The sequence below is a fragment of the Diceros bicornis genome, chromosome 13 (assembly GCF_020826845.1).
Source record: "Diceros bicornis minor isolate mBicDic1 chromosome 13, mDicBic1.mat.cur, whole genome shotgun sequence".
NCBI classification, from domain to species: domain Eukaryota; kingdom Metazoa; phylum Chordata; class Mammalia; order Perissodactyla; family Rhinocerotidae; genus Diceros; species Diceros bicornis.
In genome coordinates, this window is record NC_080752.1 from 22,695,495 (window position 1) to 22,721,143 (window position 25,649).

At 59.9% G+C, this 25,649-nt stretch overlaps 3 protein-coding genes across 3 annotated transcripts in view; 1 reads left to right on the top strand and 2 right to left on the bottom strand.

The window, feature by feature from the left end:
* CALML6 (calmodulin like 6) overlaps positions 1 to 2,168 on the top strand; it is a 16,655-nt gene extending 14,487 nt beyond the window's left edge. Inside the window, 6 exon segments of the mRNA XM_058553861.1 lie at positions 431 to 593; positions 1,440 to 1,617; positions 1,732 to 1,876; positions 1,952 to 2,016; positions 2,019 to 2,048; positions 2,122 to 2,168. Of these exon segments, the coding sequence (XP_058409844.1) occupies positions 431 to 593; positions 1,440 to 1,617; positions 1,732 to 1,876; positions 1,952 to 2,016; positions 2,019 to 2,048; positions 2,122 to 2,168 (628 nt within the window).
* Positions 2,169 to 2,580: 412 nt separating this feature from the next.
* TMEM52 (transmembrane protein 52) lies at positions 2,581 to 4,478 on the bottom strand. Its single transcript, XM_058553862.1, has 5 exons — positions 4,468 to 4,478; positions 4,284 to 4,412; positions 4,134 to 4,175; positions 3,341 to 3,519; positions 2,581 to 3,222 (listed from the first exon to the last, which is right to left on the bottom strand). The coding sequence occupies exons 1-5, from the start codon at positions 4,476 to 4,478 to the stop codon at positions 3,044 to 3,046; spliced, it is 540 nt and encodes a 179-aa protein (XP_058409845.1). The 3' UTR covers positions 2,581 to 3,043.
* A 3,026-nt stretch (positions 4,479 to 7,504) lies between these two features.
* CFAP74 (cilia and flagella associated protein 74) overlaps positions 7,505 to 25,649 on the bottom strand; it is a 65,118-nt gene continuing 46,973 nt past the window's right edge. The window contains exons 20-38 of the mRNA XM_058552002.1: positions 22,242 to 22,363; positions 21,547 to 21,675; positions 21,246 to 21,333; positions 20,402 to 20,575; positions 19,201 to 19,334; positions 15,359 to 15,635; positions 13,394 to 13,492; positions 12,258 to 12,397; positions 11,471 to 11,605; positions 11,183 to 11,292; positions 10,993 to 11,048; positions 10,766 to 10,885; positions 10,350 to 10,505; positions 9,346 to 9,475; positions 8,918 to 9,072; positions 8,539 to 8,671; positions 8,143 to 8,297; positions 7,786 to 7,920; positions 7,505 to 7,606 (exon numbers count right to left, since the gene is read on the bottom strand). Coding sequence (XP_058407985.1) covers positions 7,505 to 7,606; positions 7,786 to 7,920; positions 8,143 to 8,297; positions 8,539 to 8,671; positions 8,918 to 9,072; positions 9,346 to 9,475; positions 10,350 to 10,505; positions 10,766 to 10,885; positions 10,993 to 11,048; positions 11,183 to 11,292; positions 11,471 to 11,605; positions 12,258 to 12,397; positions 13,394 to 13,492; positions 15,359 to 15,635; positions 19,201 to 19,334; positions 20,402 to 20,575; positions 21,246 to 21,333; positions 21,547 to 21,675; positions 22,242 to 22,363 — 2,550 coding nt within the window. The remainder of the gene's footprint in view (positions 7,607 to 7,785; positions 7,921 to 8,142; positions 8,298 to 8,538; positions 8,672 to 8,917; positions 9,073 to 9,345; positions 9,476 to 10,349; positions 10,506 to 10,765; positions 10,886 to 10,992; positions 11,049 to 11,182; positions 11,293 to 11,470; positions 11,606 to 12,257; positions 12,398 to 13,393; positions 13,493 to 15,358; positions 15,636 to 19,200; positions 19,335 to 20,401; positions 20,576 to 21,245; positions 21,334 to 21,546; positions 21,676 to 22,241; positions 22,364 to 25,649) is intronic.

A 25,649-nucleotide genomic window follows, 5' to 3' on the forward strand; every position in this document is an offset into this window, starting at 1 on the left:
CCTTTCTGCACAGGGTGGCCAGAGGCTGTCCCGAATGCATTTGTTCATTCAACCTGTCTTTAGAGAGGGCCTGCAGAGTGCTGGCCGGGGATGTGGGGGCGTGCCTGGCCAGGGCGGGCATTCAAGAAGAACCCTCACAAACAAGCGACAACAGCCTGGGTGAGGGTCCCACGGCAGAATGGTGGAAAGTTGACACGGTGAAGAGGGAAGAGCGAAGGGGTAACAGCACGTGTGAAGGCCCTGGTCAGCCCCTTTCCTGCCCTCGGCCCACGGGCTCCATCCTTGCTGTGGCCCCAGGAGGGCTGAGGCTGGGGCGGGGGCCTTGGCTGGGACCCAGGGTCCGCGGGGGAGCTCCAGGGTGAGGGGGTACCCAGGGTGAGGAGGGCCAGGAAGGGGCATGTGGGGATAGGCCAAGCCTGTCCCGAAATAGGGCCGGCAAGATCTCCTGGGCACACGAGGCTCGTGCTTTCCAGACTCTGGGGACTCCAGGCAGCTGGGCCCAGCTAAAAGGGGGCCGCCACCTCTGCCCCTGGTGCTCTGCACAGCAGCTCCAGTGCCACTGTGCAGTGCCCTCTCAGCTGGCCACAGACATGGTAAGGCCGCTCCTGGCGCCCGGCAGAGCCCCCAGTGGACTGGCTGGGTGGTCAAATGGGAGCTGGGGGCAATGCCCAGGGGGAGAGAAGAGGCAGGCCCTCCAGGCACAGCGATTGGCTGGGGCTGTGCCTGAAGGTGTGAGGGTCTCTCTGGGAACTTGAGGAGGAAATTCAGTGAGGCTGGACAGAGACGGCAGAGTAGGGGGGCCTTGGCCTGCCAGCCACTGGCACTGCCCTCACTCTGGGGACAGGGTAGAGCAGCCCTTTCTGAAAAAGGGTGGTGGGTGGCCAGGTGCTGGACTATCCCCCTGGGACCCCAAAACAGGCCAGCGGCCAGGACTCGGCCCCAGGGTGTCCCCCAAGCCCTGTCTTCACGTAGGCCTGGAAACCCCTTGCCCTGGAGCCCTTACCCTGGCCTGGGTCAGGCTCTTCCCCACGCTGGTCTATGGTGTCCTTCACCTAGTCGCACCTGGTGTCCACTACCTCAGGCTCAGGGACTGGGCTTGGCCCACCTGCCCTGTAGCCTCCACTGCCCTCTCACCTGGCTGGCCTGCACCCTGGCTCCTGCGCACCGAACTCCCCACACCGGCCCCCGCCTCACGTTCCCTTCCCCTTTAAGCGGCCTGGCAGAGTCCTGCTCACTCTCAAGACCCATCACTTGTGCCACCCTGTCTGGAAGCCTGCTCTGGGCTAGGGGGCCTCCTTTTTCAGCCACAGGCCCCAAAGGGTGGCCAAGTGGATGGACGGGGCCGGGTACCTTGTGCCATGTGTCCTGGGGCCTCCAACCTCCCCCGGACTGAGGGGCAGAGGGGGCCCTTGTGAAGCTGGGCTGGTGTGTTCCCACAGACGGAGAAGTGCCTGATGGCCAAGCAGATCAAGGAGTACAAGGGGGTCTTTGAGATGTTCAATGAGGAGGGCAATGGGGCTGTGAAAACGGGTGAGCTAAGGCACCTCATGAGCCTGTTGGGCATCAACCGCACCAAGAGCGAGCTGGTCTCCATGGCCAAAGATGTAGACAGAGACCGTGAGGGGGCAGCCCTGGGGGCAGCCCTGGGAGGGTTGCCTGTGCATGTGAGTGAGGAGGGGCTGCGGCCGGCCCATCCTCACGTGGGCCCCTGCCGCTGCTTGCTCCCTGCAGATAAAGGCTTCTTCAACTGCGACAGCTTCCCGGCTCTGATGGGGATTTACTCAGAGAAGGCCCAAAACCAGGAGAGCAAGCTGAGGGCAGCCTTTTGCGTCTTTGACAAAGAGGGCAAGGGCTACGTCGACTAGGACACGCTCAAGTAGGGCCGGGGGCTGGAGGTGGGATGGGCAGGGGCCAGTGCCCAACTGGCCACCACTCAGTGGGGGTCCCACAGGTATGTACTCATGAACGCGGGCGAGCCCCTCAACGAGGTGGAGGCCGAGCAGATAAAGGAGGCCGACAAGATGGGGACAGGACCATCGACCCTGAGGGTAAGCAGGAGATGGGCCTTGGAAGCCCAGCGGCAGGGCCAGGCTGGGCTGCTGACCTGTCCCTTACTCCCAGTGTTTGTGGCCATGATGACCCGAGAGTCCTTCAAACTGGTTCAGTAGGAGCAGCTGCTGCGGCCGTGGGAGGCCTGCCTGAGGAAGGCTACTGCCCGCTGCTGGCCGCACTGTGGCCCACACTGCCGCCCACCCCGTCCCACCCCACCCCAGCTTTGTGGCCAATAAACGCTCCAGCCAGATGCGTGTGTGCTTCACTGTCCCCAGCCTGGAAAGGAGGGGCCCGCAAAGATGTGGGTCTGGAGAAGAGAGAGGGTTTTCCTGGGCCAGCGATGGCACATGGCCTGTCACTTCTGCTGCAACACCTAACACTGCCCACTGCCCAGCTCTGGGCTCTGGACGCCAGCCTGAAGGCCAGACTAGACTGGGTGTAGGTTGAGGACCACGTGCTTGCCCTGCCTGCCTGCACTGGGGAGCAGCTGCCTGGGGGCCCCTCCCAGAGCCCTTTCCTACAGGCAGAGACCACTTAGATACAAACTTTATTCTCTCTCCAGAAAGCTGTGGACATCACAGCCAGCCCTGAGCCCTGAGGCTTAGGCCTTTGGGGCCTCCTCTGGGACAACGCCCTGCTGGGCTGCACTGGGCAGGGGCTGGGGCTGAATGCAGCAGCCTGCTGTGTGTGTGTGGCCAACATAGGGCTGGCCGGCTCGGCTGCCTGGCGTTACATAGCAACGAGGCCAGGGCTGCAGCAATGTGCTGGACGGCTGGCCTTCCCGGGGGAAGGATGGTGGGAGTGGGCTGGGAGTCCCGGCTCCAAGTGCTCTCGGAGCACAGGGTGGTTGGAGGCATTGGGAGGTTCAGGAGAGTTTTCTCCCTCCTTTGAGGGGCACCAGGGCTATAGCTGGGAGTGTTGGGCATTGGTGCCCAACTCCTGGGGCTCCTGGAGGAGTCTCTTGGCCTGAGGCCCCGGGGAGGCGGCTGGGCTACTGGGAGGGGGGCGGCTCTTCCTGTTCGGGTTTGGCCATCTTGACGGCCTCATCATAGGAGGGCGGCAGCTCGGGGGCATATAGGCTGTAGGCGGGAGGGGTCATGGAGTTGAGGTCCAGCTCCCCAAAGGGCAGGGGCAGCCGCGTGGTCAGCGGGTACTGCACAGAGCTGTAGGCTGCAGGAAACCAGAGTGGGTTTGTGGGGATGGGTTTGGCCCTTACCCCCCCTACCCTCACCCCTGCCCCCTCTGCAGGCAGGCAGACAGGCCACCAGGCATGTCTGCAGGCACTCACAAGTCACAGTGCTGTGCACCGGGCTGTCATTATCCACAGGAATGACTGTCAGGTCGCAAGGCTGAGGTGCTGGTGGCAGGTGTGGCTGGGTGTGTGCCCGCTTCCGGAGGCAGCAGAACCGGACACAGCTGGCCGTGACCCCACACAGCAGCAGCAGGAGGACAGCGAGCAGGATAAGCCTGGGCAGGGAGGAGCAAGACCCTACCACTGGACTGACCCCTCAGCCACTGGGCACCTGCTTCCTGGGGGCGGTCATGGCCCAACTGCCCGAGACAGGACAAAAGAAAACCAGAGAATGTCTCTCCAGGTCAGACACCACTTTCTTGGCCAGAGCTGGGCCTCAGGAGCTGGCCCACCCTGGCCTCCTGCTGCTGGGCCTGCGGTGGCTGTCTCTCCAGGGCTGGCGACAAGTGGCCTTGGGCTCACTCCCAGGACACACTGTCCCAGGGCCGACTACACAATCCTGTGCCCAGACCAATGAGCGTATTCACAGGGGCCTCCTGCACTGGCGAGGAGGGAAGGGGTGGGAGCTGAGCAAGCAGGCTACGAAGGGAGGTCTTGCCAAGGGCTCGAGTGGCCCGAGCTGTGCGGGGCTGGGGCAGGACCCACACGGGAGGCTGCCCCTGGTGCTGGGGGCAGGAGTCTGCTGAAGGCTGCAGCGTCTTCCCGCCGTCGGCCCGGGAAGGGGGCAGTGCTGGCGACTCCAGCCATGGAACCAGGCAGGGTGGGGTCTGGTGGGCCTGGCCTCGGGGAGAACCGTCGGGCCCGGCTCCGCGCCGCGGCCTCCACTTACCCCACGTGCCACAGGCTGCTCCAGCGGGCCTGGGGCGGGCACCTGCGGGGAGGGCGGCACCTGGAGCAGGCGGGGCAGCAGCCGGCCGTCCGTCCCGCCCAAGGCTCCCCACAGGGCGGGGCAGGGCCCTGCCCCCTCCCCCCGACTTACTGGTCGGAGGGGTCGCAGCTGCTGTCCGCGAAGCCCAGCGCCACCTGCGGGGACAGGGGTGAGCCCGGGCCGGGGCGCGCCGCGCGCAGACCCGCCCCGCGGTGCCCGAGCCGAGCGCCCGCGACCCACCTGCGGCAGCGGCAGGAGCGGCGGCAGCAGCAGGAGCCCGGGGACAGCCGCCAGCCCCGCGAACATGCTCGGCGCGGACGAGGAGCTCGAGCTGGGCGCCCCACCGCTTTATGGAGGCCCCGCCCCGCGCAAGCCCCGCCCCCGAGCCCGCGTCCGTTGGAGGGCCCACCCTTCAGCCACGCCCCCGGCGCCCCTCCCCCAAGTCTCCGCCCTATGGTAGCCGCGTAGCTGTATGGAGGCCCCGCCCAGTGTAAACCCCGCCCCCGGACCCCGTAGTCTCGCCCATGCCCCGCCCCCAAATCCACACCCAATGATAGCCGAGCCCTTTAGAGGCCCCGCCCCTGTGGGCTCCGCCCACTGGGGGCCCTGTCCCGTGGCCACGGCCCTGCCCTAAGACAGCACCCACCTGAGGGCCCGCCCCTTGAAGCCACGCCCAATGCAAACCCTGTCCTGGCAGCCCCGCCCCCGGATGCTCCACCCCACGGCCCCGCCCGCCAGGCCAGTCCCCTCCGTGTCTCCGAGCCTAGGGTCGCGAGACAGGACCCTGGGTGCCGGTGGTGTTGGGGGCTCCGAGGGGCTGTTAGGAGTAGGATATGGCAGGACTGGCCTAATTGCTGGTTCTGAGTGGCGGGGTCAGGGAGGGGGTGCTCTGGGCCCCTGGGTTCACCGGGTCCTCGGCGCGAGCACGGAGACCCCAGCCCGGCCGGGCCAGGCCTGTCCTGCAGTCGGGCTCGGTGTGGACCGCGGCGCCTCCTGGAAGGTTGTGGCCTCGGAGGGTGGCAGCCAGGACAAATGTGAGCAAACCTCACACACACCACGGCGCTCAAGGGAAAGGGCCGCAGCAGTGGAGACGCAGGGGTTCAAGCGCGTCGTTCAAGGACATTTATGGACTCTGAAGGCGCTCCCCGCCTGGGGCTGGCCCACCGGGAATCGGGATTCCGAGCCGGGCTCTGGGCCCTCCAGGCGCCATGGGCGCACACCACTTTCCAGGAGCACTTTGCCTTGAAAGCCACGCTCAAACCTGGGGAATGTGGCCTTTGTGGCCTCTGGGCCTGGGGGCCACAGATTGCTCAGCGCCCTTCCCTCGGCCTGGCGTGCCTGCTGTCCATTCCGCTGGGGAAGCTGGCAGCCTGTTGGTTCACTCTGGCCTCGGCTCTACCATCTGGTGCTCAGGCTAAGGGAGGTGGTCAGCACGGCAGGGTGCAGGGTGGTCTGCCTTGTCCGGGGAAGGTAGGAGGAGCAGCCGCCCCTGTCCTGTCTTTCTTCCTTGCACCCAGGACACAGTCTGCATGCACCTCCCCCTCTGGAAGGAAAGTGACCCCACCTCCTTGAGGGCAGAGCCTCCCTGGCTTGGCTCTCTCCTGCCTGGATCTGCCAAGCGCTTGCTCCTTGATTTTGGCCAGGTTCTGTCCCAAAGCTGTCCTGCACCTCTGGGCTGTGCCCACCCTGCTCCGGCTGGGCCAGCTGAGCTTGGCTCCTGGCCGGCCTTCCTCCTCCTCCCTCCTGCCTTGACTGCCCTGGAGGCTCAGCTCAAGAGTGGGAGGGAGGAGGATGGGCAGAAGTCCAGCCAGTGTGTAGCAGTTCAGGTCGAGCATTGGCCAGGCCAGGGCTTAGAAGACAGTGGCCTGCCCCTTCTGCTGGCCAGCCCGAGGAGGAGGCAGGGACAATGCCCTGCAGGGAGCAGCTCCTCCTGGGGCCTGGGCCTGCTCTGCTGGGTCCTGCCTTCTCCTTTCACCTGGTGAGGAAGCGGCTTGGACTATGGCTGGTCAGCCCCAGTGAGGGGTAGGAAGAGACTTGGTTCTGCCCACCAGACAAAAGTCCTACGAAATGCCGCTCTAGGGTCACTGTCACTGGCTCTAGGTTAGGGAGATGGTAGACTTCCAGGCACCAAGGGCACCGAGGAACTGGGGTGAGGGCAGGTGCCTCCAGGTTGGTGTCCTGAAGCCTGTGCCCAGGAAAGGCCGCAGATGCACCGTGCCTTCCACTCCTGCCAGGGAAGGCTGCGTGTGTTCTCCTGGCGGGTGGTGGCACAGGCCTGGGGTGGGTGGGGTGGGCATGCTGGGCTGTGCCAGGCCAGGTGGGCTCTGTGGGGACAGTGTCCAATCAGCCATTATCCACAATGCAGGGGCTGGGGTGCAGACACCATTCTGAGCTCCCAGGAGTGTCTCATGGGCTGTGGGGGCCTCTACCTTGAAGGGCTGGTTGAGGCCCAGAAGGCTGAGCTTGGACTCAGTTCGGAAAAGTGGAAAACCAGACTCATGTGCTGGGCCTCACCCTGGACCCCTCTGAGGGAGGACACGAGGAAGGGTGTATCCCTGACATTTGCTGGCTCCTTGCTTGGGGTCAGCAGGGATCCTGGAACTTGGGAGGAACAGAGATGCCTAAAGGGCCCCTCTGGCCTCTGGAGCCTCCTGCCCCCTTTTCCCTCCTCGCTGGGCCTCTCGGGTCTGGGCCAGTTTCAACTCCAGCCCTACATCCCCAGCACCCTGGTCTGACAGCTGTGGCCCCAGTGCTCCAGGCATCTACCCCTCCTTGGTCTCCTAGGCAGAGTTCCTTGTTTTACGGACTGGTTTGCATATGGGTGAGTAGGGGGCAGGGGACTGCCTCCCCAGGGCTCTGTCCCCACCTTTCGTTCTGTGCTCACCCTAGCAAATGACTCGCTGTTGCCCGCACTGCAGGCCTGTATGCAGTGGCTCACAGAGGGTTTATTGGCAGACCTGTGGGAGCAGCTCTTCTAACCACTGGAGGCTCTAAAGGCTGGGTGGGTGCCAGTGGGGCTGGGGGCTCTGAGGGGCTGTTAGGAGTAGGATATGGCAGGACTGGCCTAATTGCTGGTTCTGAGTGGGGGGGTCAGGGAGGGGGTGCTCTAGGCCCCTGGGCTCACCGGTTCCAGGACAGCAGGAAGCGGCCATGCCTTGGGGCTGGGGTGCCCTGGCCATGGGGCCATGCAGAGGGCTGCCCATTTAAACCTGCCCAGCAGGGGATGTGCAGGTCCCGGGCCCCTGATGGTTCGGCCTGGCATTAGACTAGGGAAGGGCCTCGAGGGTGGGCAGGAGGGTCTGAGGGGGCTCTGTGGAGAGACTCCTGTGGCCTCAGGGGCTGGTCACCACCTGGGCTACCAAGAGGACCTTGTACATCTCCTTCACATCCCCCCTGAGCTGCAGCAGGGCTGACACCATGAGTGGGTGGTCCAGCTGGAATGGGAGGGGGGAGGAAGGAGGGAGACCCTTAGCCAACGGGTGCACCAGGCAGATCTGCCCACCTCACCCACCCAGGGCCCACTCAGCCGCCCCTCCCAGGGTGGGCAAGGGGTGTCATCTCGCCCAGCCTTTGGATTTCACAGGGCTCTCTGGCTGCAGTCCATGGCACCTACATCAAAGTCGGCAGGTGGCGTCCAGGAGATGCTGATGGTCTTGGTCTGGCCACGCTCCACGAAGCCCCTGGAGGGCTCGATGGTAAAACCCTTGTGCTGCAGGGACGCGATGCTATCCAAGCTGAACTCGACAGTCTGTGGGGCATTGGAGCTGCAGGTGGGCCGGCAGGCCTGGCACAGCTCCCAAGAGGCACTGAGACTGGGGGCAAGGGTGTCCAGCTCCACCCACCCTCTCAGCCCTGACCAGCAGGCTGCCCACCCCACACCTATCAAGAGGCAAGGCCAGGAGAGGCCTGGGCTGCCCAGGGCGGGGCAGTTGCAGAGGTGCCAGGTGGGTTGGGGCAGTGCTGTGGTCACCTTCTTTGGGGACAGCTGGGTGGTCCGGATGCAGCCCACCTGCAGCTCTCGGGTGGCAGGTGGGGCCGGCGTGTCTGTGTCCAACTGGAGGTAGTCCAGGGTCACCAGGATGGGCTTCAGTTCCTCACCTTCTGGAGAGGGAGGGCCTGGCTCGGCTGGCTGGCCCAAGGAGGGGTGCAGCCAAAGAGCGAGGGAGCTGCCTGGGGTCAGGTGAGGAGTGTGGGGGAGCTGGCCCTCATGAAATCCCCGTTTAGCATGCGCTCCCTTGCTTTGGCGGATAGGCCAGGAATGCCGGCCAACCCCACAGGCTTCCTAGAGTTAAGGGTGTGGCTGAGGAGCAGGAGGGGTGCTCTTACTGCCATCACTGCTGGGTTCCCACCCCCTTGGAGGGCTCACCCTCTCTGCACTCGGGGTCCAAGGCGGGGATCACGGTCAGGGACTCCACAGGCACGTCGAGGGGGTCTCCGCCCTCTACGAACATCATGTGCTCGCGGGCTGCGCCCTTCAGGAGGATCTGGTGGGAGATTTTCTGGGGACGAGGAGCACAGCAGCCTTGTCCTGTGACCCTGCAGCTGGGGCTCCAGAGGGGCAGGGCAGGGGATCCAGGATGCTGGTCCCTCCACCTGACGACCTCCAGCGCAGTGAGAGTTCAGGGGCCTGAGCTGGGTCTCAAAGTGGGCAAAGCAGGAAAGGGCCAGGAGGGCACAACATGTGGGCAGGTGGCGAGGGTCGCGGAGGGAGTGGGGTCCAGTGTGGGCTCAGTGGGGGGGCACACCTTCTCCAAGAGCACGACCTGCAGCCGGTCAGAGAAGTATAGGCTCTCGTGGTCCGGGCTGAAGGTCACAGTGAAGTCCTGGGCCCCACCTGGGTCCAGGATGCCCTCGACTGGGACCACGCTGAACACGCTCTGGCCACTGTGGTTCTGCGTGCCTGTGGGTGGCCGTGGGCGGGTCCCCTTGCACCTGGCTTACCCCCCACTGCCCAGTGGAGGCCCCCTCTCCCCTTGTGCCTCGCCTACCCCACTGCTGCCCAGCGCTCCCCCCGCCCCATGCACCTGCTGGCCTCCTGTGCCCTGCCCCACCGCAAACCCTGCCTTCCCATCTAGCCCCATCCCTGACCCCTCCTGTCCCCTAACCTCATCCTGCCCTGCTCCGCCCGGCCTCCCCACCCAGCTGTGGCCCCACGCCCTGCCCACCAGCTCACCCACGATGTCTGTCCTCTGGGCCCGTGAGCTGAGAAACTGTGGCAGCTGCTGCTGGCCTCCCCTCCCCGCATTGGAGAGGCTGTCCAGCTGCATGGAGAACCTGATGGGCAGTGAGGAGTTGTTCTGCAGCTGCAAGGAGAGGGCACCTGTCACTGGACTGCATCCCAGCCATGGCAGGCAGGCCTCAGGGCGCTCTTGCCCTCTGGGCCACACCCTGCTGAGCGACCATCCGCCCTTGTCTCCAACGAGTCCCACCCAGCGCTCTTGACACCTTATTGAGCGTCGGTTCATCTCGTTCAGCCTTACGTCATTCCTCTTCCAGGCTGCTGCACCCAGCCCGAGCCACCCTGCCTCACGCGGGGACAGTTCCGTGCTGCCCTCTGTCCTCTAGAGCTCCCTGTGCCGTCAGGCTCAGGTTAGCCTTCAGCTGAGCCAATGTCCTCACTCAGTTTCTTCCCTGCCCTCACCCCCTTCTCCTGAGAGTGCCCCTCCTCAGTAAAGCACTTCAGGGAATCCTAGTTCCTGGCTCTGCTGCCAGGACATGACCTAAGCCAGGTGAGGAAACAGGTGTCCTGAGGGCTGCTTGATCCTGAGGCTGGTGTGTCCCTCAGATGCTGGAGGGACACTGGGAGCCAGGCCTGCCCTCCTGCACGGGCGTGGGCGCCCATAGGGCGGTGGGACCCACCAAAGAAGTCTGCAACCCCTCCCCCAGTGGTGCCTGAGCTGAGCTCATCCTCCTCCTAGTGGGATGGCCCATGCAAAGGCCCTGAGGCAGGAAGACAAGGAGTGCTGAGGAGGCAAGCGCAGCAGAGGGGTGGAGGGAGGGATCATCCTCAGCCTTCCCTCACTGGAGAGGGCAGCAGAGGTGGCAGCTGCCGGGGTGCTGACAAGGGGTGGCCTGCACCTCCGCTGGCTCTGCACCAAGGTGGGGTTGACCCCTTCCAGGGTGGAACCCCTTCCTAGGAGGCTGGGGAGGGCGTCAGGCCCCCACGACGTGCTTCACCTTGAAGCCGGAGGAGACGGACTCTCTGGCAATCACGTAGCCCATGTTGAGGACACCCCCTTCAATGGAGCATGTGATTGTGGACGCCACGCCGGTGCCCACGAGGGTCAGGGAGAGCGTGCCTCTCTTGGTGATGATGTCTAGCACTTCTCGGGCCTACGGAGACCACGTCCCTTAGCATGGAGCAGACGTGTCAGAGGCACGCGCTTCAGCTCTGCTCACACTGGAGCACGCTGGAGCTGAGACCACTCGGGGCTCCCTAGCCTCCTCCCGCTTGTCAGAGGCGAGGGCCCAGGGGCTTGGCTGCTCCGGACCGGGTGAGCTACAGGCCTGAGCACACGGCGGGTGCGCAGCGTGGAGCAGGGTCTGCGGAGCCCCAGGGCTGCAGCACGGCTTAGGGTGGGCCTGGGACTCACCAGGACGCTCTCACAGGGAGAGAAGGACAGCGCCAGGACGTGGGTCTCACCCGCGGGCAGCTTGCTGATGGGGTTCAGCAGGACAAAGGGGCCGTAGGGGTTCAGCACGGAGAACTCCACCTGAGGGCCCAGCGTCAAGGACAGGTGGCGAGGGCGGGGCCTAGCCCCTCACCAGGCCCCCTCTCGCATCCCTGCAAGCTGCCTGGCCTGGGTGTGGACAAGGATACGGCAAGGTCCTCCGGGGAGATGTTCTGAATGGAGACCTTCTTTATGCCGCGGTGTCCTGAAACGGGACGGGGGAGTTGGGTCACAGCCCCAGGCCGGGGTGGGGCGTGGGAGCTCAGGTGGTGAGTGGGGGGGCCTGGGTCCCTGTGGGTGGCGATGTGGGGGGGGGGGCTGGGCTCAATCAAGACTCACCTACAGCGATGTCGCCAAAGTTGGAGATAGTCTTGCCTCTGTCGGATGTCACTACGATGGACGGTGCCACTGCTGGACACCACAGCTCCAGGTACAGGGTATTGTGGGCACTGGGGGCGGGGCAGGCATGCTGATGGCACTATGCCTGCCACGGCCTGACCCCCAGCCCTGGCCAACACTCACCCCAGCCACCGTGCCCCACCCCCGGGACCCATATCAGGGTTGGCAGCAGAGGAGGGACAGTAACTTTTTGGCCAGCCATGTCCCACTGTGGCCAGAGCATCGCACCTGAAGCTCAGGGATTCTGTCCCCTTTCTGTCTTGGATGTCGCCACTCGCAATGACACAAGGGACCACAAACTTTTCGAACTTCCCTGGGAAAGATCGGACCAGGGTGGCCTGGGCAGCCTGGTCGTCATGGGAACTGGAATGAAGCCAGTGAAATGCATTCGTGCCCCTGCCCCACGCTGCCCCTAGCAGCCTGGAGGCCCCACCCCACCCTCCATGGAAGGGTCCACGAGGCCACACTTCTTTCCCAGGGCCCTGGGCCAGAGGGGTAAGGGGCGGCAGGCTGGGGGCAATGCTGGGGCCCAGGCTGTGGCTGTCCCAGGTTTGTCTGACCAGCTGGCTTCTTCACCTCTTCCTTGGTTCCTGTGGGGGCCTCCCCCCACCCAGGGTCCTGGTTAGGGACGAGAGAGCCATGTTCCTGGGGCTGCAGGCAAAGGTCCAGGGCTGGCAAGTGACTCAAGCCCATCCGAGCTCTCTGAGGCTCATTTGCACCTGGGGAGGCTGGGATTGCTGAGCTGGGAATATGGGAGTCCCATGGAGAGAGGCTGTTCACAGGGACACCAGGCCTAGGGGAATGGGGTGGGCAGATGCCCAGGAAGGCAGACCCTGTGGAGCCTCAAGGCAGCGCCTGGATCCAGCTGTGTCTGAAGCTAGCCCAGCCCTGGACTTCCAGCTCAAAATAGCTCTGCTCCAGGCAGTCTGTGGGGGCAAATTCCCATGGGGGCCAGGGCAGCGTCTCATCAGAGAGGCCTGGAGGGAAGAGGTGGGGCAGGCTTCTCTCTGCCCACCTGGACTTGAGACCCTGCTTCTGCAGCTCTGGGTGCTGGGTGGTGGAGGTCCGGAACAGTCGTTCTCGGTTCTGCAGGCGCAGCATGGAGAAGGACTGTCTCTGCAGGTCCTTCCTCTGGGTGGCTGTGTCCTTGTGGGACTTCGAGGGGGAGAGGCTGGCTGTGGGGCCACTCAGGGGCTCTGCTTGGCCCGGCAGGCACCATGGCTGCCCCTTGCAGCTCCTCTAGGGCCCAGCCCAGGCCTGGGCAGACTGTCCAGTGCAGGATCCCCGGGGGCACGGTTTTGGAGGGGACGGGGACCCGAACACCAAGAGGCTCCCTCAGCAAGACTGATGGCAGGTGCAGAAGGGACAAGGCAGTGGTCCCTGTGCAGAGACCCCCGCAGACCTGTGCACCGGCACCAGTGTCTGCCTTCACCAACGGGGAAACCGAGGCATGAGGGGTGAAGAGTTGGCCAGAACCGGGGTCCCCGTCCCTGGTGCCCTTTCGCCACGCCTTGCTGCCCCACCAGCAGGGCGAAGGGAAGTGCCTCCTCCTTCCGCATGTGCTTGAGCAAGTACACTCAAGATACAGATCCGGATGTGGACAAGAGCGGTGTCGCGCCGGCCCCCAGGGCAGAGTGGGTGGGTGTCGCTCCGGCCCTGCCTGCACAGCTCCGGGCGGGTCAGTGCGGACGCCTTCCAGGCAGGAGCCCGTGGGTGGCCAGGGCTGGGCCCTTTGCGAGCTTTATCCCACGGACACTTCCCTTCTTCCCAGCCCGCCTTCCCCTCCTGGGGTAAGAAGCTGCCCTTGCCCAGAGCTGCAGGCCCTTTGCCGGTTGATCTGCTCCCCTCCATCATGAAACTCGGAGAGTGAAAGCCCCACCTGCTCATCAGTGCTGGAGGGGCCCATCCTCCTGAGCCTACCCTCTGGGGTCCACCTGCCTGGTGCTGCTTTCAAGAGAGGAGGAGGGGCTTTGCCAAGAAAAAGTTTTAACCTCTTGAAACACCTTGACCCACACAATGCACCAGAACAGCCTGCCCAGCGCTCCTGGCACGTGGGCCTGGGCCCCAGAGCCTCGAGGGGCTGCGGGGTTTGTTCCCAAGCGGCCCCTGCCCCGTGCCCCCATGCCCCTCCTCTCAGCACCCCCCACGCACCAATTTTCCCTCCACTTCTTTGGTCAGGGCCTGGAAGGCTTCCTGGCGGATCAGCTCGCTGGGCAGCACTGGCCGGAAGGCCACCTGGACCAGGCACCTCTGTGGGGAGAGGAGCCCAGAGGGCAGAGCTGGCCCCTGGTGGTGCCCTGCCCCCTCAGCACCCCACCCCCCACCTCCCCTGGATTCCCCGGGGTCGCACTCGCTGACACTCCTGGTGTGACGGCTCCATCTCTTCTTTGGGATGTCAGCTTAGCATGCCCCTTCCGGGCAGGCGCTCCCTGCCTGCTGCCCCTGGGAAGTGGGGTGGGCTGCAGTGCATGATTACCAAGCCCACTCTTACTATCTGGGGTGGGTGTCCCCGTGATGGAAGCCGTGGATGGGCCAGGACCCAGCCCACTGCCCATGAGGCCCAAGTGAGAAACAAACCTTCATTTTCAGCCATTGAGATTTGGGGGTGAGTTCCTGAACCCTAACCTGTCCCTGTGACCTGAATAGCAGCCTTTCCAAAGCAGTCCATCCCGTGGGAAGTCCCAGGTCCCACAGAGGACTTGCTCCTCTTGGTCTCCCCAGTGCTCAGTACAGCAAAGGAGGCATGGTGGGGAGAGGAAGAGAGGGAGATTGAGAGAGAGAGACGGAGAGGGAGAGAGGGAGAGACAGATGGAGAGAGAGAGAGAGAGATGGAGAGGGAGAGAGAGAGGGAGGGAGAAGGAGAGAGAGAGGGAGGGAGGAGAGAGAGAGAGAGAGGCAGGGAGAGAGAGATGGGGAGAGAGAGGGAGAGAGAGATGGAGAGGGAGAGGGAGAGAGGGAGAGACGGAGAGGGAGAGAGAGAGGGAAGGAGAAGGAGAGAGGGAGAGGGAGAGGGAAGGAGAAGGAGAGAGGGAGAGGGAGAGGGAAGGAGAAGGAGAGAGGGAGAGGGAGAGAGAGAGGGAGAGGGAGAGGGAGGGAGAGAGAGAGAAAGAAGGAGAAGGCACAAGCACAGCTGGAATACTCCCCGTGGAGACAGAACCATTACTTAAGCAGAATTTGCTACGTTTAATGAAATGTATTTTAAATAACATACTTGGTGAAACCCTGCTGGGTCCAGGCGTCCCCAGCACCTTCCTGGGCCTGTTCTTACCTAGTCCTCCCAACAGACGTCACAATGGCTGTCACCCCTAACTTTTTTTTTTTGTGAGGAAGATCAGCCCTGAGCTAACATTCATGCTAATCCTCCTCTTTTTGCTGAGGAAGACCGGCTCTGAGATAACATCTATTGCTCCTCCTTTTTTCCCCCAAAGCCCCAGTAGATAGTTGTATGTCATAGCTGCACATCCTTCTAGTTGCTGTATGTGGGACGCGGCCTCAGCTTGGCCAGAGAAGCGGTGTGTCTGTACGCGCACTTAACCGCTAAGCCATGGGGCCAGCCTGTGTCACCCCTAACTTTTGAAGGTAAGGAATGAAGTTCAGAGAGGCTGTGATGAGGCTCAGAGAAGGGGGGGAGGGCAGGGGACAGGGGACTAGCTGGACCTCTGCCTCCAGGCTTGGTTCTTTCTGCTTTATTAGAAAAGGCAGAAAGTGGGGAAACCCTTGACCAATAGAGTAGACAGACACCCTGTGCTCCTGGTGACCAGGCGCTGTTTGGCCTCTGTGCCCACCTGCTGCGAGACCCAGGGGTCTGCACACCTTCTTTCAGTCTGAACTGCCTGAGCCCCAGCCAGGCGCCTGGGGGTCAGCTGCCTATGGGTGCCCCTGCCTCTGGGGCTCAGGCTGGGCTGGGTGGAGGTCTCGTCAGACCCCAGCAGGGCCAAGGAGGCCTCCGTGGCCTCTCCCCACCGGTCCCTGCTCCTCTGCCACAGAGGCCTCCTTGACCTTGCTGGGGTCTGACGAGGAGCAGAGTTGACCTGCACATCCTCTGTGTTCAAGGGCAAGCAGAGCCAGGCACTCTGGAGGGCCCAGTCCCAGCACACCTGTGGGGCCCACACCCACCTTTCCTGGCAACACGGTCCCCACCGAGGGTGAGATGGTGATGGGCGAGTCTGGGGGCAGCAGGAACTCAAAAGATGTGGGCCCCACGGGGGAGGTATCCTCCGAGCCGATGCGGGGCACAGAGTGGGCCAGCGAGCTCATGCTCAAGTGAGAGCTGACGACATACAGGGTGGCCACGGACGTGTCGTACAAGGAGGTCGCTGCAAACTTGATCTGGTAGTGGGACAGCTCCAGGGGCGGGTGGACGCCCACGGCCTGGCAGGTTAGCTTGAAGCACCTGGAAGCAACCGGCATGGGTGGGCTCAGCCTGGGCACCTGGGGGCCATCGGGTCTCCCGAGTGGAGATGGGCGGCCCCGTATTCGGAGCACCTCGTGCACAGGGATGCCCAGGAACACGATGGCAGTTCTCACAGGTTTTGTTTACTACCCCATTCGTGAATTATTGAAAATACCGTGTACCTCTGTGCACATTTTAAATGGATAGTTAAATTTTGATCATAGGTTTAAATAGTTGCGAAAGAGGTAATTTCTGACTTATTTTGTTAAATATTTATTGACATTTAAAAAATAATGTTTGCTCCTTAAATATAAGCACGGGAATCCATATATCATAGTGAATTGACTCCTGCCATCATCCATTAAAAAAACAACAGATTTTTTTTTTTTTTTTTTTTTTTGCTGAGCAAGATTTACCCTGAACTAACATCTGTGCCAATCTTCCTCTATTTTTGTATGTGGGTCGCTGCCACAGCATGGCCACCAAAGAGTGGTGTAGGTCCACGCCCGGGAACCAAGCCCAGGCCGCTGAAGCAGAGCGTGCCAAACCTAAGCACTAGGTCATGGGGCTGGCCTCAGATATTTGGCATTTTAACCATGGAAAATTTACATTCCATATTTTCTTTGAACTCCTATTTCCACTGCACTCTTCCCACTGAATTTCATCCTAATTACACACATGTTAACGCTTCAAAGGACGATGTTGATTATCCCATCATCCTTGTCTGCAACAGAAACGTGTTCGTACGTTGAAATGTTTCAATGCATATTTTTACGTCCTGTGACCACAGGCTCTAAATGTTAAAAAAAATTCCTTCTGGGTGGAGATATCATTGCAGTTATTATTAGTACTCAATTAGTTGAAAGAGGAGTGTATGAAGCGTGATAATCATTACCGATGAAAAGTGAGGTTTGCTGGGAATCATCTTATGAAGGTGGACGGAGCTGCTGTTTCCCAGTTGGTTCAAGCATCAGAGTGATGGGACCTGTGGCCAGAGTGGCCAGGATCTTCATCCCACCGATGCAGGAACTGGGGATGGAGGGGGCTTTGCTCCCCAACGTCACTCAACCCTTTGAACTCCTTTTCTTTATAAGCCAGAAATTCACATGGCAACACATCTTCTAACGTTATTTTGAATCTGGCAACTCTCTTGGGTTCTCCATTTTGTTGCAAGGAAAGAAGCAGAAGCCCCTGCCATGGTCGCATCACTGAGATGTGCCAGATGCTGTCGTCCTGTGACTCAGAGGCAGCCGGTCAGACCCGGACCTTGAGAAAAGGCAGAGCCGACCGTCTACTGTTACCCCAACACACGTTGTCAACACCACATCTGCTATTGTACACCTATTAGAATGCCTCTCCATCCCCCAAACACACAAATGAAACGGTGCCAAACTCTGGTGAGGAAGTGGAGCGCCCACACACCCATACGTTATTGGGAAGAATGTAAAATGGTACAGCCACTTTGGAAAACAGTTCGATGGCTTCTTATAAAATTAAAAACAAATTTACCATATTACTTTCAATCCCATTCCCAGATATTTGCCCAAGGGAAATGAAAACTCAGGCTCACACAGAAGCCAACATGGGAATGTTTAGAGTGGCTTTGTTTATGGACGCCCAAACCTGGAACCGACCTAAGTGTCCTTCAGCAGGTGAACAGATGCACGTCCATACGGTAGGTGGGGGCTGTGTGGAGCCTGATACTCGTGGACTGGCAGGAGGTGTGTCCGGGGCAAGGGGCAGGGGAGGGGTGGGGCGAGGGCAGGCCATCTATGGGAGGGATGTGCTCCACAGGGTGGAAGCAGGGAGACCAGACAGGAGGAGCCTTGCCATACAGGTCTGGGGTGTGGAGGAGATTCAGGTATATTTTTAAGGTGGAGCCAACAGGATTTACTGACAACTTGGATGTGAGGTGAGAGAATTAAGAGTCAGGACGAGGCCAAGGGTTCTGGCCTGAGCAACAGGAAGGCCGAGGCAGTGGGTAGAGCAGGTTTGGGAGTGGGTGGGGAGTGGATGAGGCGTCCAGCTTTGGACACACCAGATCAGAGACATCTTTCAGACATCCAGTGGAGTTGGCAGGTAGCCACACTCAGGGAGCTGGACAGGGGACATGCTGGGAACATGAGGGTCCCAGCTGAGGGTCTGCAGTTGGGTCTCGTCTGGGCTGCAGACTCTGCCTGTTCACTCACACTCCGCTGTAATTACTGCGGCCTTATGGCTGGAGCTTCCGCAACCCCCGTAGAGCTTCTGCTGAGGGCCAGAGCCCGTGCTGGGCACTGGGGTTGCCTCAGTGAGTGACCAGGTAGGAACCCCGCGTCTTGTGGGACTTGTTTTCCGGAGGCGGAGAGAGACGTGTCACAGCACACTAGTGGGCCACAAGAGCTGGTGGGAGGGGCGGCAGCGCAGGGTGGGACTAGCAGATGGGCAGAGTCAGGTCCCCTTGATTTCCTCTGTGGGTCCTGACTCTGCACTTCACTCCCTAAAACCTCACCACCACCAACTCACTCCTGCTTCCCTAGGAGTGTGGGAGTCAGACCCAGGGGGCGTGCCAGTCCTGCCCATGGCCCGGGCTGGACGAGGGCTCGGTCTGAGGGCTGAGGGGCAGCTCTTCCAGGCCTCCAGCCAGCCTGACCCACTCAGGGCTGCCTGGGCTGTCAGCCAGGACCAGACAGCAGCTCAGGCTGGAATGTGGATGGGGCAGGATGAGAGAGGAGGAGAGGGGCAGGCGGGCAGCAGGGCTCCATGGGGAGGACACCTGATGTGGGGCTGGGTGCCCACTGGGGGACATTCCGAAACATTCCTCACTGGAGGCAGATAATCCCAGGCAGCAACAAAAGCTGGCCGCATATCCCAGACCACCACCTCTGTGACCTGCTTCATGTCTCCCTCTCCACCACCTTCTCAGTCTCGTCTCTCAAGAGCGGAAATGGAGGTTCAGGGAGGTGCAAAGAGTGGCCCCATCACACAGCATGTTACAGCAAGTGGGGCTCATGCCCAGGTCCTCCTGAGTGCAGAGGGTGCTCTGCACACCACACACATGCTCACACACACGCACACTCACATACTCATACACACGCATGCCCCCGACATGTTCACACCACCTGCATGCTCACTGCATGCCCACACGTGCATGTTAACACACACTCATACATGCATGTCCACACATGAAGCCACAGAGTCATACACATGCGCCCCCACGCTCACACACATGTCCACGCTCATACGCATGCACACACTCATACCACTCACACTCTTTCCCTCATACACATGTACTCACACATTCATGCTCACACTCACACACATGCACTCACACGCATGCTCACATGAACTCACACACTTATACACACACGCTCACACACAAGGGTGAGCTGGGCCAGTGTGCAAGGCCCTGAATCCCAGGCGTCTGTACCTGGGTCTGAGGTTCCTGCGGCCAGCAATGTTGCCCAGCACAGCCCTGTGGTCAGCCTGGATGGCTGGGGGCTCAAAAGTGGTGGGAGGGGCTGCAACCCCCTGCACCCAAGCTGGCTGCACAGGCCCTCCACGTGCCCTCTCCCGCCAGGCTCACCGGTTGATCTCTGACTTGCAGGCAAGCTCAAAGTTGTAGTCTTTTGCCTTGGTGGGCTGAAAGATCACATCAAGTTGCAGAGTTTCCAGCGGCAGGATCGTCCCAAACCCATCATTGGGCTGGATGTCCACAAACTGGCAAACAAAACCATCGATGCCAAAGTGCAACATAGTGATCTGCTGGGTGTCTCACAGGGGGCTGCATGGATACGTGTGTGGCAGGGCTGTGGCAGAGTGTGTGAGTGTGAGCAGTGGGGACGTGTGTCTGTCTGCATGTGTGTGAGCGTGTGTGCATGTGTATGTGTGTATGAGTGTGTGAGCACGTGTGAGTGTGCGCATGTGTGAGCGTGTACGTCTGCGTGTGTGGGAGTGTGTGCATGTGTATGTGAATGTGTGCACATGTGTGAGCATGTGTGCACGTGTGAGCATGTCTGCATGTATGTGAGTGTGTGCACGCATGTGCGAGAATGTGTGTATGAGTGTGTGCACGTGTCTATGTATACGTGAGTGCATGTGTGTGCATGAGTGTGTATGAGTGTGTGCGAGCATGTGTCCACATGTGTGAGCATGTGAGTGTGCACATGTGTGAGTGTGTATGTCTGCACGTGTATGAGCGTGTGCATATATGTATGAGTTTGCGCGCATGGGTGAGCGTGTGTCTCCATGTGTGTGTGCATGTGTATGAGTTTGTGCGTGTATGTGAGTGCATATGTGTGCGTGAGTGCACGTGTGTCTGCATGTGTGTGAGTGTGTGTATGTGTGTCTGAGTGTATGTGTGTCTTCATGTATGTGAGTGTGTGTGTGTGTGTGTGTGTGTGTGTGTGTGTGTGTGTGTGGGTATGTGAGTGGATGGTGGGGTTGGCGGCAGGGCAGCCCAGGGAGGGGCAGACAGGCCTGGGCCTCGTCTTGGCTGCCCTGCAGGGCAGGGAGGGGAGAGGAGTCTGGAGCCCTGCGGGTCCAGCAGATGCAGAGAGGCAAAGGCAGGGCGAGGCAGCAATAGCAGGCAGTGGGGACGAGGAGACTGACAAGTGGAGAGAGACACACAGCCAAGGTGCCTGGAGGTGGGAGTGGGGTATGGGGAAGGGTGAGGCCACTTGGTGCTGGGCACCTGGACCCTGGGGCAGCAGCTGCCTTGGCCTGTCCCCAGAGCCTCCCGACTTGGCCCCTACACCCCCATGCTCCTCCCTGACCATGTGAGGTACCTTGGGGAGCCCGACGAATCCAAACTCCTGAGGCAGGAGGGAGTGGTTGCAGAGGCTGACTTCGGTCCTGATGGCCTCGTAGATGGTGCAGTAGCCAAAGTCCACCTCGGAGGGGCTGAGCTCCAGGTCTGAGGTGGTGACTATGGCGTGGACGGTAAACCCCACAGGTTTGATCTGAACACAAAAGGCAAGTGCATCCCGGTCACTTGCAGGCGGTTCATGCAAATGTCTCCCAAGTAAGAAAGCACACGCATTGCTGGGCGACAACACGCCCTTTCATGCACACGAGTCTCTCTTGTAAGAAATCCACTTCCCTGTGGTCCCCTGACTTGGGAGGACATGAAAGCAGCCATCACAAAGGGGTGCCAAAGAGGAGGGGAGGAGCGCAGGCAGGCGAGGTGTGGGAGTGTGAGTGCACGTGTGTGCACATGTGTGTGCATACATGTGCGCGCATACTGAGGATGTTCACACACATGCACACCTCGGTCTGTGAGTGTGGATGGATTGTGTGTGCACGGGTGTACGTGTGTCTGTGGGCGCGTGGTATACTGCGTGTGTGCACGTGGGCGTTTGCGGGTTGGGGTGCCTGGGGGACAGCCCCGCCTGGCCCTGGACAGCACTCAGAGGCTTCTCTCTGACCCACAGACACCCTCCCTTCATCTCCACTGTGCAGTGGCTGCTGGTCAGGTGACTGGAAACTTCCACCAGGAGGCTAAGTGAGGATGGCTCAAGAACCAGGGCCTTGTCTTTTTGGGGGCCTCACTCAGGCACAGAGCCCAGACCCCAGAGCAGCCCCCTGTTCCCCAAGAGCACCCAGCAGTCCTGGGAAGGGCCCCACACAGACCTGGTCAGCCACCCATATTGTCATTGGGGCCTCCAGAACTCTGCTTTCCTTGTCAAAATACTTCCCTGCATCTTCCGGGAGGGAGTGTCTGAAAGAGACAGGATGCTCTTGAACGTACTTGTCTTCTTCATATTTTGTAAAACAACAGTAAAACTGAACTATAAGTGGTGTTCTTAAATCATGCAGGAGCTACAAAATATACGAAATATAAAAGCGATGAGCCATGCATCACGCCAGCCTCCTCTTCTCATGGGGATCCCTGACAGCTGGGCAGAGTGCCTGCCGGCCTCCCGGCCCTCACCGCGGCAGGAACTTGAGCTGCACCGAGTAGGACGACAGGGCCTGGATGTAGCCTGTCTCGGGCAGAAGCTCCATGTGGCCCCTCAGCTCCTCGCACACCTCGAACTTCAGGCGCAGGGCCGCTTTCGACCTGCAGCGTGTTAAGGGACACGAGATGACACTGTGTGTGTTTAATCCTCTGATTTGCCCCTTCTCACCACCCAGCTGTCCCCGGGTGTTCAGTGCACACAAAAGCGCCACACGGAGCCGTAAGCCCCGACTGTCGGAGCGAGGGTCTCCACAGCCGTGCTTGTTCAGGGCCGGTTTTCCTGAAAGGAAATCTGATGAGGAATTCTTACAAATGAGAACACTGCGACTGAAGCACGGCCATAGTCAGAGCTCAGAGACCCAGTGTCTTCTGGAAAGTCCAGGTGTGGGCAGGGCTGGTTCCTTCCGGAAGCTCCAGGGAGAATTCGTTTCCTGGCTTTTCTAGTTTCTAGAGGCGCCGCTTACCTTGGCTCATGGCCCCTTCCTCCATCTTCACAACCAGCAGCACAGCATCTTCCAGTCTCTGGTCTGACTCTGACCCTCCGGCCTCCCTCCTGTGACAACCTTGGATTCCTGTGGGCCTCCCAGGTAACCAGGGTGACCCCCTTTCTTGAGGTCCCTAACTCAATCACACCCGTGGGTGCCCTGCTCCCTGACCCCGGGGCTCACCGCGTGTGGACGAGGATAGAGTCCTGATACAGCCGGTCGTACATGCATATCTTCAGGTCCACGTTGGGCTTTGGCACCCAGACCGGCACGTCGAGAGCAATGCCAACGACTCTGAAATATAACTGAATTTGAACATGTAAATTCAACAACACGCATTTCCATCAGCAAAGCAGACAATGCCAAAGAGCGTTAATACAGAACTCAGCTGTAGAGTTTTTATAAGTCTTAGAAGTATTGGAAGGTCGATAATTAAACTAGCCAAGTTTTGGAGTTTTGTGGCACTTTTCATATCGTATAATTAAAAAAATCCTTTTTATTATCAAAATTTTCAATGATAAAAAGATAGAATGGTACAGTGCATTGTCATGTACCCATCACACAGCTTCATAACTATCAACATTTTTAGCTGTTTAAAAAGACCCTTTTATTACAAAATCATGTGTCACACAGAAAGGTGTACACTTGATGAAACTTTCACAGCCAAGACAAAACGGACGCTCAGAAGTTTCAAAGGGACCGGGAAAGAGGGGGCACTTCTCCCCCTCCACCTTGGACTCTGGCATCTGCTTCTCCTGGTCAACCTCTGAGTCCTGGGTCTCGGGAGGTTTGGGGTTTGTGGGCGTCCTGCAGGGAGAGCTTATGCACAGCAGCCCCACTCAGGTGGGGCCGGGGCCTGGCAGGTCAGGAGGCCCTGGGGCTGGGAGGCAGGATGAAGCTGCGTGGGCAGGGAACTCTGCACACCCTCCTCCAGGACCCTCAGCCTGGGACGGTGGCCACACCTTCCAGACCACTAGCCCACAACCCGTGGGACTTGTGACACTCAGAACACCCCAGCCACCAGATTCTAGCCACAGGGTTGCCAAAACATACAACCCATTTCCGGGGCCAGAGACAAGAAGACTGGACAGAATAAACAGCACACATGCCCAGTGAAATGGAGTTGCCGGGAGAGTCATGCGAGGACCTCAGGAAAAGCAGCTTCACTTGAAGGCAGTGGTGTGAGTGGCTGACAGCGGTGGGGCTGACTTGTGGCAGGGGACCGCTGCTCAGAGGGTCTGCGAGGCCCAGGAGCGGCACCCTGACTGCACCCTCAGCACCTGAGTCGGTGGCCAGGCGAGCAGGTGGACGAGGTGACACACTACATGCCGGGCTGAAGAAAGACCCAAGGCCCGGAGGACAGATGAAGGATGTTCCAGGGGCCCACGAAGCAGATGGGGGCCATCAGCATGGAAGCCCCCAAATAGAGGAGCCCACCAGGCTCCGTCAGAACGGTGCACCCGGGCGTGTCCTGGTGAGTTCCGCATAGACGTATGAGGACGTGCCAGCCTGCACGGGGCCTCCTCGCTGGGGGACGGCAGGCAGCATCCTCAGACCACTAGAGGGAGGGGTCTGCAGGTGGGCAGAACTCAGAACCTCAGGGCCCATCTCGGGAAATGGGCAGGCAGGACTTGGAATCCACCCCTCAGCCCAGGAGGCTGATGCGGTGCGCTCCATTAGAGGGACCGCGTGTGCCCATTCCTGGTCCTTGGTCCCTCCTGTCACCACTGCAGGGGCATTGCGGGCAGTGTGGGGTATTGTGGGGTATACTGGGGTCCTCTGGGGAAGTATGGGGCTCTTTTGGGCTCTGTGGGGGTAATGTGGGGCAGTGTGGGGCTCTGTGGGGGTATTGTGGGGCAGTTTGTGGAGCACTGTGGGGCATTGTGGGGTATACTGGGGTCCTCTGGGGCAGTGTGAGGCTCTGTGGGGCAGTGTGGGGCTCTGTGGGGTATTGTGGGGTATCCTGGGGTCCTCTGGGGGCAGTGTGGGGCTCTATGGTACAGTGTGGGGCTCTGTGGGGTATTGTGTGGCTCTGTGGGGAACTGTGGGGTATTGTGGGGTATCATCTATCCCTTGGGGTTCCTGTTATAGAGAAATATTCCCATCTCAAATCCCTGACCCCTGAAAGACTCATTTCTATGGGAAATGTGCCAGCGCAGAGATTCCGATGGAGAGAAGAGGGGAGGAGAGCCTGGTGAGCACACACACCAAACAGTCACACTTGGACAGAGACGGCCGCCTGCGGGCAATGTGGGCCACGGGTGTCGGGCGAGGACTCCCGACAGTGGGGCACAGCAGGAGGGATCCCCAAGACTCTAATGATGGTTGAGTAAGGCCTAGGCGTTGAGGGCAGGAAAGGGGGAAAATAAAAGGGATTCCCAAATTGCACTTGAGTTTGGTGGTGAGGAAGCAAGCGAGAGCGTCTTGCTGGGGTGCGGCCCATCCCGGAGGACTGTCCTCCTTCCACAGAAGGACAGAGAGTCACCTGGTACTTGAGGCTGGGGAGCGGGACGGCACCGTTCCAGGAGTGGAAAGTAGAATTTCCAAATAAAGGGAAAAAGAAGAATAAATAGTGGCTTAATCAAACCAATGAAAACAAAATTGAAAAAGAGGAAACAATATCATGAAATAAATAATAACCATAAACGAAGATAGAAGGAGTAAAAGAGAGTCTGTCAGTTCTCACTGTGCAAGTGCCTGGATCCTCCCAGCGGCAGTGGAGAGCGACACTCTGGGCTGAAGGACACCTGAGCTCCATGAGAGATGCAAAGTTATAGAGAAGGACGGCTGTGGGGCCGGCCCCGTGGCTTAGTGGTTAAGTGCACGCGCTCTGCTACTGGCGGCCCGGGTTCGGATCCCGGGCGTGCACCAACGCACCGCTTCTCCGGCCATGCTGAGGCCGCGTCCCACATACAGCAACTAGAAGGATGTGCAGCTATGACATACAACTATCTATGGGGGCTTTGGGGAAAAAAAAGGAGGAGCATTGGCAATAGATGTTAGCTCAGAGCCGGTCTTCCTCAGCAAAAAGAGGAGGATTAGCATGGATGTTAGCTCAGCGCTGATCTTCCTCACAAAAAAAAAAAAAAAAGAGAAGGACGGCTGTGAAGGGCAAAGGGAATGCGAGGCAGATGTGGACCAGAGGGAGGCATGCCTGGCCTGGTCATGGTCACCAGGTCAGCGGGGTCCACAGCAACACAGGCAGCAGGAGGAAGGGGGTTTGGTTCCCCTCCCGCAGCGGACAGTGAGGCGGCTGTTAGACACGGAGGAGTGCCTGGCACAGACGTGACATGGGGAGGCAGACACGTGGAGAGAACATGGATAATGCCAACGACCCAGTTAGTAACTTTGTTTACAGCTCCTAACAAATACATGTTCTTCATATGCACACATCAGTTATAAACTCAACCTTGCCTTCGGCCACAAAGAAAACTTCAACAAATTAAAAAAAAAGAGTTTGCAGGTCATATTCTCTGAGTATAATTTAATAAACTCATAAATAAATGATAAAAAGTAATAAATAAAAATTTTGACTACTTGCAAGTTAGGAAAGACATTTCTAGTGATTAAGAGCAAGGACTCAGTGTGTGA